General features: G+C 37.1%; 2 protein-coding genes across 2 annotated transcripts; one reads left to right on the plus strand and one right to left on the minus strand.

The window, feature by feature from the left end:
- Positions 1-1,611: 1,611 nt before the first annotated feature.
- LOC136979258 (uncharacterized) lies at positions 1,612-2,283 on the minus strand. Its single transcript, XM_067275204.1, has one exon. It carries the CDS (start codon positions 2,281-2,283, stop codon positions 1,612-1,614), a length of 672 nt encoding a protein of 223 aa, XP_067131305.1.
- Positions 2,284-9,946: 7,663 nt separating this feature from the next.
- LOC136979259 (putative nuclease HARBI1) lies at positions 9,947-11,388 on the plus strand. Its single transcript, XM_067275205.1, has 4 exons — positions 9,947-10,194; positions 10,311-10,431; positions 10,891-11,022; positions 11,083-11,388. The coding sequence occupies exons 1-4, from the start codon at positions 9,947-9,949 to the stop codon at positions 11,386-11,388; spliced, it is 807 nt and encodes a 268-aa protein (XP_067131306.1).
- The last annotated feature ends 393 nt before the right edge of the window (positions 11,389-11,781 follow it).

Here is an 11,781-nt window from a genome sequence, read left to right on the forward strand (position 1 = left end):
ATTTTATGGATTTTATCCCAGACTGCTTTTGAGCTGGTGGAAGATGTTATGCTAGAAACATACTTCCTCCAAGAATCCCTTTGGCTTTGCCTTCTTATTTTTCTGGCATTAGCCTTTGCTTTCTTAAAAGCAACCAAATTGTTAGCAGTGGGGTATCTTCTGAAAATCCCCCATGCTTTCTTTTGCTTTTTAAATGCTGCCTCGCAATTCTGATCCCACCATGGTTTCGGATGTTTTAAATATCTGGTTGTCGTTTTCCCCATTGTTTTTTCGGCTGCCTGAATAATACTGGAAGTGACAACTTCGACTGCATCATTGATATCAGCAGTATTGACCATTTCCTCAGTGACGTTAGCCAAATAGGAAAAAGCAGGCCAATCTGCCGTTTCAAGTTTCCAGCATGGCAGACGGGCTGTTTCACAGCTTTCTCTGCCTTGGTATTTTAGAAATATTGGAAAGTGGTCACTGGAAAGTGGATTAGATCCAACCTCCCATGTAAACGCTGAAAACAGATTTGGGGTTGCTAATGATAGATCAATGGCAGTGAATGTTCTTGTTGGGGCGTGGAAGTATGTCACTTCTCCAGTATTAAATAAATATAGTTGGTGATTACCTATGAATCTTTCAATGGCTCTGCCTCGACGGTTGATATCGTGACTGCCCCACATTGGATTGTGACCATTGAAATCACCAAGTAGTATAAGACAAGGAGTTCAGCAGTTGTTCAACCAAGTCATCCAATTCATCCTCATTGACTCTGTCATCTGGTGGCAAGTATATGGAACAAACTGTGACAGTGACGCCCATAGATATTCTGACTGCCACAGCTTGCAGCTCTGTTGTTATTTGTACCGGAAAAGACGGGATGCGGTTTGAAACCAGTACAGCCACACCTCCACTGGCGCGGTGTGGCTGTCGTCATCTTTACGGTAAAGATCGAATCCTTTTAAAGAAATTCTTTCTCCAGGTTTTAGATGTGTTTCCTGGAGTGCCACGCAGAGAGACGAGGTAGAGTATGTCAGGTGTTTAACGTCAGAGAAGTTGTTGCGGAAACCACGACAGTTCCATTGGATTATTTTATAATCCATTATGTGTTTGAGGTAGCATTCTTTGCGAGGGTATCCCTCTTTAATTTAACGGGGGGTCTCTCTTTTGGAGGTGATTTTGGTTTTGTAACCTCCGAATTAGTCTCTTCATCAGAAAAGTCAGGAACTCACTCATAGACTGAGTCTCCGACTTTTTAGCTGATTTAGAGAGGGCAACTTTTACTTTTTGCTTGTTAAGTGGGTTTTTATTGGCCTTTTTTGAACCCACATTTCTTGTTATTACTCCTGTTTTAGGTAGGGGTGTCTTGGTCTTCTTGCTCTCCTTTTCTGGTGTTTGGGTAGATGGCAGTATTAAACATTTCGCATGGCGGGTAAAGGATTCACTTGGAGAGACAGAGATATCTGTTTGAACCGCACAAGTGTTTGTGGATTTCAAGACAGCAGCATAGGTCTTCTGCTTCAGTGGTGCACTTGAAGTGACCATGCGGCGAGCCTCTGGGTATGGTAGGTTGTTGACTGTTTTCACTCGCTGGATCTGTTTCTCTCTCTGCCATGCAGGGCATTTTCAACAGTAGGCAGAATGGGCATCCTTGCAGTTTACACAGCATGGGGTAGTTTTACATTCGGTACTCTCATGACCTTCAGTCCCACACTGTGCGCATACGCTTTTCCCTCGGCAAGATGTTTGTGAATGTCCAAATCGCTGGCATTTAAAGCAACGCAGCGGATTTGGAACATACGGGCGAACTGGACAGCGTAGATACCCTGCTGTAATAACAGATGGCAAAGTCGGTTTATTAAATGTCAAAATAAGATGTTTCGTAGGAATAAACTTGCCATCCCGACGAATGGAGATGCGTCGGACAGCAGTGACGCCTTGGTCTGAAAGACCGATCTGAATGTCTGATTCATCTTCAGACATCAGATCAGTTTCAGATATCACATCACATGATAAGTTTAGGCTTCCGTGTGATGTGACAGTGACTTCCATTTCTCCCAGAGTCTTTGTTTGCAGAAGTTTTGCCGATTGTTGTGGAGAAGCTGTTTCCACCAGTAAATCTCCCGATCTTAATTTTTGTATTTTTTTCAACTGTCCTATGGTCGATTCAAACAATTTTTGAATCAAGAATGGCGATACTTTAGATAGAGGTTTTTCTCCAGTTGCATGCACTATTAAGTAATCAGGTTGGCTGGAGTTCTGGTCTTTGGTCGCTTGTTTTGTTGTTTTAAAATCCATATTTAAGAATTTACATTCAGCTCCTAGTGACCCCACCCACCATGGGGCCCAACAGGGGGATGCCGTCACATGGGAGACTCTCATAGACCGTCGCACCAGGGTTTCCCAGGAGCTATACCCTCACAATGCAGTCGAGAAGAGCACACCTTGTCTGACGTGTCTGCCCGGTCTGCATCGATCGGTTGACTCCAAGCCGAGGTCAACAATGACTCAACGACCAGCCGATTGACTCAAACGGAGCCTGATTTGAGCCTCCCGTTTATCCGAAGCAGGGGCCAAAGCAGTGTGTTGGGGACGGTATGTTGCCCCTCAACTACCAGGATCCCCCTTTCCGGCATACGGGCCACCACGCACGGCAAACACGTGGGTGGGCATTCAGATCCCAGGGATGGTAAAGAAGAGATACTAAACCATCTCTGGGAGGTCCCCTCACCACGGACAAAAACCCACATCGAGGGGTTGAAAGTTTAGAGAGGGCTGCTTTTACTCTTTGTTAAGTGGGTTCTTATTGGCTTTTTTAAAACCCACATTTCTGGTTGTTATTTCTGTTTTAGTTACAGAAGTTTTGGTCTTTGTGTTCTCCTCTTCTTCTGATTGTGTAGATGGGATCAATAAACATTTTGCATGGCACGTAAGATTCATTTGGAAATACAGAAATATCTGTTTGAAATCTACTAAGACATGTGGGGTCCAACACAGCAGCAAATGTCTTTTGTTGTAATAATGCACTCGGAGTTATCATGCGATGGGCGTCTGGTATGATACGTTGTTAATGGTTTTTACCCGTTGGATCTTTTTTTCACTCTGCCGTGCAAGGGCATTTCCGAGAGTACACAAGATGGGAATCTTTGCAGTTCACACATCATGGGTACTTTTACATTCAATCCCATACTGTGCGCATGTGTTTTTCCCTCGGCAGGATGTTCGTGAGTATCCAAACCATTGGCACTTGAAACAACACAGCAGGTTTGGAATATATGGACAAACTGGGCAACGCAGGTATCCTACTGTAATGAAGAATGGCAATGTTGGCTTGTTGAAAGTAAAAAGTAGGTGTTTGGTTGGTATCCAATTGCCATCTCCACAAATGGTGATGCGTTGGTCAGCAGTGACACCTTGATCTGAAAGACTAATCTGAATATCTGATTCGTCTTTAGACATCAGATCAATCTCAGATATCACACCACTTGATGAGTTTAAACTTCCGGGTGGTGTGACTGAAACTCCCATATATCCATGTGTGTGCATTGCCAAAAGCTTTGTTGTTTGTTGAGGAGAAGCTGTTTCTACCAGTAGATCCCAACCTCAACTTTTGAATTTTTTTCAAATGCCCAATAGTCAATTTAAATAATTTTAGAATCAGAAACGGTTGGTTGGTTGATGTTTCTAGCGCAAGGGCAAAATAGGCCATGCTGCGCCATGCCAAATGGTTCACTTGTTGAACTCAATACATATAATATAAAATAACAATCAGAAATGGAGAAGACTTACACACAGGTTTTTCTCCAATGGCATGCACTACTAAGTATGCTGGTTGACTAAAGGTGTTTTCATTTGTTGTCATTGTTGGCTTGTCTAGATTTTTTGATTTTTGTGAATCCATAATTAAGTGTTAATTATTCAGCTCCCAGTGACCCCACCCATCATGGAGCCCAACAAGGAGATGCCGTCATATAGAGATTCCCACAGACCATCATACCAGGGTTTCCATGGAGGTGTCCATGCACATAACAGCCAAGGCGCTCCAAATCAGTAAGAATAGTCTGTAATATCGTCAAGAGGAAGCTGGGATTTCGCAGCTACAAGATAGTCCGCATCCATTTCTTAAATGAAGCAATAAAGGCGAAGAGGCTTGAGAAAGCTCGCCGAATGTGTCAGCTGGTCGGCGCTCGTCGCTTCAGCAAGGTGCTCTTCACTAATGAGATTTTTCACCCTCAAGCCATTTCAAAACTGCCAAAACCACCAACAGCTGCTCAAGAATGGTCAATAGAAGACTTCCACTGCAAAGACCATTAGTAACAGCCATTTTCTAGCCTCGATCATGGTGTGGGCCGGCATCTGCGCCACTGAGATGAGACTGCTGGTCTTCATCGAGCAGAACATCAAGATCAACACTACCATCTACCAGCAATGGGTCCCACACAACATATTAGAGCCGTGGGCGCCACAACACTTCGACCTAAAGGATTCACGCTTCAGCAAGTCTGGGCACTGGTGCATTCGGCCCAATCGATAATTACCCTCTGTGAAGAGCTGTTTCCAGGCTTTTGAGGCAAAGATGTTTGGCTCCCTAACTCGCTAGATCATAACCTGCTGGACTATTCTGTGTGGTCAAGCCTGGAGCAAAAAATCTCAGGAACACAATATGCTACCATGGACCAGTTGAAAGCAGCATTGATGCATGCATGCCTGGAACAAAATTTCGGTGAAAGAACACACGACCATCATTGGAACTTTTTCAAGCGACTACATAAATGTATTGAACTATATTATCCAAAACTCCAAAACTCATAACCTGTACATATATGCACCGTTTATAGGTTCCGGATAATATAGTTTTCACCCCAGTGCTGAAATCAGAGGAATTTTCTGTTTTTCAAAAAATGCATTCAAGCCCAAGGAGGCAATTTTGAGCATTTGTTATAAATTTTTTTTCTTATTGTTATTTGTTTAAAAAAAACTTATTGTTTGTTTAGTTTTGTGAATTTGTTTATTTCTACAGTACTTTTATACTGTTGAAGTATTTCAAAAAATTGACAAACTTTTCACACCCTGTAAGTTTGTTAGTATACAGGGTGGGCCAATGAAAACGATACAGCAGAGTGTTCGTGTTCGTCCAAGCAAATTGCTCGAACAGGTCGATTTTATTCTCGAGGGGACATCTTTTGCAATAAAGTTTTGCAATTCTGAATACAACAGACAACAAAAAATTTTAAAAACTCATTTATTTTGTATTAACTAAACAAACATTTATTTCGAAAAAAAATGTTTGTTTAGTTAATATTCAGATTCGCAAAAACTTTATTGCATAAGATGTCTCCTCAAGAATAAAATCGACCTGTCCGAACAATTTGCTTGGACGAACACGAACACTGCCGTTTCGTTCTCGTTGGCCCACCCTGTATATAGTTTGTTATAATGATTTTTTATTTTATACGTGTATATACATATTTTGTTAAAATTCTTCCATTAATTTTGTATTTGAATTTGTTCCATGTATTCAAATTTATATTTTAAAACATTTATTTTTCTCATTTAAATCGAGTATAGCCAATAGATTTAGCTGAAAACATTAGTTGTGATTTTTAATAAATTTCTCAGGAACTTAAGTTATTGTGATGAGGTTTATAGTTTGCTGAGTGAATTTATTTGAATACATACATAACCATTTTAAGCTACTTCTGCTGGAAGAAGCTGATATCAACTACCTGAAGTTGGCCTTTCCAGCTTCCAGACAGATGTAGATGGATTATTCACTGATTACATAGTAAAGTATCTTATTTCATTGAGAATCAAAATTTTTAGATTTGCCAAATCAATTTTACTCTCTTCAGAAAATGAAACTTGACATAAAAAAGTATTCAACCAGAAAAAAAACACACACACACATCTGTGATATTGATATCTATCATTCGATTTCACTTGACTTCATTCCTTGACTTAATGAAGGGGGCATTGGAAAGGTGAAGTGAATCACACATAGGATTCATTTCAAATTATCTATCTATATACATGTTTATAATTTTGATTATAATGTTACTTTCCAATCTGTTAAATAACAAAATGTATATACAGAAGAATTTAAATATAAATACATAAAAAACCAATAATATAACTAGACGTAAAACCAATTCAGCAAAATTTATCACTTAATAAATCTGTGAGTAATAAAAACACAATTTCATACAGTACAACTACAGTAGAGCATCGTTTATCCGAAAGCTTTCCAGTCGGACTGTGTCATGCTGAATCGAACGTTTTTCATACTAGATTAACTTCTAAAGTAAAAATTTTTTTTGTTTTTATATTTTTCAATATATTTATTTTGTTTGAACAAAATAAATAATTTTTAACAATACAATAGCCTCGATTATTATTATAAAAATTTTCGTTACGCTTAAAATCGAAAAAATTTCAACACGAAGTGACACACGGCGGAGAAAAATTTCAACATCAGATAGGTTAATATATTTTTTGTACATAATCAGTTATCCGAAAAAATCAGTTATCTGAACCACCCCATTCCCCAATTGATTCAAATAAACAATGCTCTACTGTACTATTTTATTTAAGAACTTTTTGAATTTTTCATATCCCATCAGAAAATGATTATAACTATCTTCATAAAACAAATATGTATAAAAATAAGTGTTTAAGCACCTATTTATATGTTGCGTGGTATTGATACTTGTAATCAATTTACTTCATAAATACATATTTATAATTTATTTATTTACTGAAATCTTCTGACAATGAAGTACCAATACCCTTGAAAATATTCACCTATAATAAAAATATTTTCTACAAAAGTACTGTCTTGAAAGAATTTATCTGTAATAATAGAACATCTATGAAAATTGATTGTTTTTCTTATATTAATAACAAAATAAAAATATAAATTAAGTTCAAATATGTTTAACTTTATTCTTTTAAAAGTATATATTAATTTGCATAGCTTGAAATATTCTCTAAATACAGGGAAACATTGGTATACAACCTTAATCTGTTCCTGATGTTTGGACTTATACCAAATAGGACGTATACCAAACCAACCTTTCCTATAAGAAGTGATGTAAAAATGATTAATCCGTTCTCATGTAAAAAAAACTCCTCTTGATATGGTGTATTAATTGGGTTGTAAAATAATTTAAACACTGTTTGAGCACATTAAAGTCTATAATAAAATTTTTTTTATTAAAGTTATTACAGTAATAATCGCAAATAATTCCTTCTGTACGCTGTCACCAGCACATTGTTTTTTAGTTATCGAAAGCAAAAGCAGTTTTTCAACATGATCACTCTCCAATATCCGTTTAGAAATTGATTTAACACCTTTCGCAACGTTATCACATTTAATAATGTCTTTACTTTTCACAATTGTCGATATCGTCGTTCTCAGAATACAATATGCAACAGCTAAATCTCAAACACCCATGCCACCTTCATATTTCTCAACAATCTCTTTTTTCAGTTCCATTGTGGTTGGTTGGTTGATTGGTTGATTAAGGTTTTTTGGCACAAGGGCCACATAGGCAAAGCTGCGCAACATCTTATCGTATATATAAGTACATAAATAACAATAAAAATGAACAAAACAAAAAACCAATAACAAAAATATACAACAGTTAAACTGTGTATAACAACAAGATGTATATAGATATGAATAAATAAATAATTAAATCTCTTTATAAATATTTGTAACTTTTAGAAAGTTCAATAATTTAACAACATTTGGCCTCTGGCCCAAAATCTCTTTAAAACTTGCATTTCCAAAATGCTGTCTATTAATCCTCTCAGAGGCAATGCAATTGCTCAGTATGTGCTTAACACTTACAGTACAATTGCAATACTGACACACAAGCTGGTCATCGCCCTTCAAAAGGTATTGATGAGTCAGTCGAGTATGTCCAATTCTCAAACGAGTAAGAATGACCTCAGATCTCCTGTCAGTGTTTCTTCTGTGTCCAATTTTCTATCGTAGGTTTGATCTTGTAAAGTTTATTGTGGACTTGTTCGTTCCACACATTTTGCCATCACTCTGCTAGTCATTTTTTAACAACTAGCTTCAAGTCACCTCCTTCGATGAATATTGTATGCTGAGAAGGACTTGCTGACTTTGCAGCTGCGTCAGCTTCTTCATTCCCTCTTATACCTACATGGCCTGAGACCCGACAAAATTTTACAAGAATATTACTCGCAATAAGACGGCAAAACAGTTTGCGAATTTTAATCACTATGGAGTGAGAACTAGGTTTGCGTGAGATCAAAGCCTGAAGTGCACTAACTAAGTCAGTGTAAATAACACAGCGACGATGACCTTTCCTAATTACATATTTTAAGGCTAGGTAAATAGCCTGCAACTCTGCAGTAAAGACGGAAGAATTACACGCAATCTGTTCTGCCACAATCTCATCCTGGCAGACAAAGGCTGAGCCAACGTAATCAACCGATTTCGATCCATCAGTATAAACAGGAATTAAATTCCTGTCATGGTGTTGAATTTCTGCACAGTGCTGCCTATAGATGTAGTCCGGGGTGGATTCCTTAAGAAACTGCTTTAAGCTAATGTCAAAATTTATCACAGGAATTGACCAAGGTGATATATTATCGACCTCGGCCTGTGAAATGTTGCTTGTGTCCAGATCAATCGTGCTGCTTATATTCTCCATTCTTATGTCGAATGTAGGGACACTACTTGAACGAGCTGCAAATAGACTTTTCAGCTGAGTATCTGAACAATCAGCTAACAGTTTATTCTGAGATTTTTGTTTAATGTAGTAAAAAAGAGACAACTGTTCACTCCTAAGAGATAGTGGAGGCTCATAAGCATCCACGTACAAACATTGAACAGGAGAAGTTCAAAAAGCACCAGTGCACAAATGCAATGCTTGGTGGTGAATTGGATCCAGCATCCAAAAAGTAGATTCTCGCGCAGAGCCGTACACAACACATCCATAGTCCAGCTTAGAGCAAACAAGGGCCCTATATATCCTGAGCATAGAAAATTTGTCTGCTCCCCAGGATGAGCAGCACAGTACCTTTAAAAGGTTCAGAGCTTTTAAACATCTACTCTTCAAATTATGCAAGTGTGGCAGGAACATCAATTTATGGTCGAACACAACATCAAGAAACTTAGCCTCGTTGACCATTAGGATTTTCACTCCATTTAGGTAAATTTCAGGATCCAGGTGCAAACCACGCCTTCGGCAAAAGTGGATGCACGAGGTCTTCTCTATGTTAAAACTAAAACCATTGGTCTTGGACCAATTGTCTATGCGATTTAAAAAGGTTTGCAGTTGTCTCTCAATAAAACTCATATTACTAGACTGGCAGATCTGAAAGTCGTCCACATACAGAGAGTGTTTCACACTGGGAGGGAGACACTTAGCTATGCTGTTAACTTTAATTAGGAACAGAGTTACACTCAAAATAGAACCTTGAGAAACACCTTCTTCTTGTGTGTAAAGCCTAGACAAAGTTGTGCCCATCGTGACTTGGAATCTTCTATTCCGTAGAAAGTTTTTTATAACAATTGGCAAATTACCCCGCAATCCGAATTGGTGCAGATTGCAGAGTATTCCGTATCGCCAACAGCGATCATAGGCCTTCTCTATATTGAAAAACACAGACATTAAGGGCCGATTGCAGAAACAACGTTTAAAGGCTGATGGTGGTTTACAGATCGGGTAGACCGCGGGTCAGAAAAATTTCATTGCAGAGACAGTTTCACACTTGCCACAATGTAGACAGCGATTAGAAACAAGTTATTTGACCTACTTTCTAGACTCCCTCGATAGCAGGTTTAGAGAGCATTTTACTTGAGTATAAGACACCATATTCATTTGTTGGTCGTATTATAATGAATATTCTGAATTTAATACATCTTGCGAACAAGACAAATCAAGAACATTATTCATCTTGGCAATTACAAAGAGAGAGGGTAATGCGAGATCGGAATAATCCTATGGAAATCTATTCCGAAGACGAATTTCGAATTCGGTATAGATTTTCCAAATCTGGATTCGTTCGCATTTTAAATCGTATTGGCGATGAAATTAAACAGCTAGATGGAAGAGGGTTGCCGTTAACTACCGAGCAACAATTATTGACAGCATTACAATTTTATGCCACCAGAAGCTACCAGAGGGTAGCCGGTGATCTTATCGGAGTTCACGTCTCTACTGTATGCAGGTATCAAACTATTATTAAATAAATTTAAAAAATTTTTTTGAATAGTGTTAGAGACGTTTATAAGAATGAGGTCTTATTTAACGTTTGTATAAGTTATATATTGCATTTTTTATTAGTTATCATTATATCCTTATCAGAACCATCCAAAATGTTTCAAAGGCATTGGTTCATTTGAAGAATGCCGAAATTGTATTTCCGACAGAATCGGAACTTCCATCTGTTAAACATGATTTTTCGGTATTGTCTAAGGATAACTTTCCTGGTATAATTCGGGCAATTGATTGCACCCATATACCTATCCAGTGTCCTGCCAGCAGTAGAGCACAAGTTTTTTATAATAGAAAATCCTATTATTCTATTAACTGCCAGGTGAGAATTATTTACATATATCATCATCTTTACTTAATTATGAGGTTAAGAGAATAACATATTTAAGTAAAATTTCAATAAAATACAATTTTATTGTTCTCCACAAATATTTTTGTAACTAATTTATTGTAGCTTAAATGACTAAGTATGCAATGGCCTATATATTTTTCTAACATTTTAAATTGTTATGCCTTGTTATGAACAGTTATATTCTTGACTATTTCTTTGACATATGAAAATAAAAATATCAAATAATATCTTTGATATCTCAACCTGATAACTTTAATGAAAATATATAATTGATGCATGTTTAAATGTATATTTTAGGTTATCTGTGATGGAAAGATGAAAATTAGGAATATTGTTGCTCGGTGGCCAGGTTCAACGCATGACAGCAGAATTTTTTCTAACAGCAGCATCAAAGAAAAACTTCACCAAGGATATTGTAATGGATATCTGGTTGGTGACAGTGGCTATCCTTGTTTGCCGTACTTAATGACCCCATTTCTACATCCGCAGAATCACAGCGAAAGACGGTACAACAAAGCTCATTCACGAGCAAGAAATATCGTGGAGAGATTATTTGGGGTGTGGAAAAGACGATTTCCCTGCATAGGAAGTTGTCTAAGAACGAAATTAGACAACATGCTCAATATAATAATAGCCACTGCAATTTTACATAATTGGGCCATTGATTTTAAAGAGGAGGAGTTTCTGATTGAGCATTCAAATGAAGAGAGAGAGGAAAAAAGTTCAACAATGAATGAGCAATCAAGTTCAGGGTCTGCTCTTCGAAGATCTATTGTACTGCAACATTTCATTTAAATGAAACAGTACTGTAAAAATTTCACAAAAGGTCCTTTTCAGGACCATACAATTTTGATAAAGAGTGAGCCTATCACAGACAAAATAATTCTCTTTCTATTCATTTTAAATAAAAATATTTCTTAACATAACCTATGTAACAAATTAAATAAACATTCATACAATTGTTTTATTCATCCATATTTCCTCAAAAAGATTTAAATTATGATTTCTATGTTTAATGTTTGTTCTACCATATATTTGGTTATTTTACACTAAAATTAAATACATAAAATGTCAACATAAATCTGATAATGTGGTTAAAACCAGTTTTAAAGAATTTATAGAATTTATTCATAGAAAGCTGAGCTAAAAATATAAATTAATGTCTTCATTTTATTTACAAATTTCAAA

Source organism: Centruroides vittatus, unplaced genomic scaffold (assembly GCF_030686945.1).
Source record: "Centruroides vittatus isolate TY-2023 unplaced genomic scaffold, ASM3068694v2 contig_60, whole genome shotgun sequence".
Classification (NCBI taxonomy): Eukaryota; Metazoa; Arthropoda; class Arachnida; order Scorpiones; family Buthidae; genus Centruroides; species Centruroides vittatus.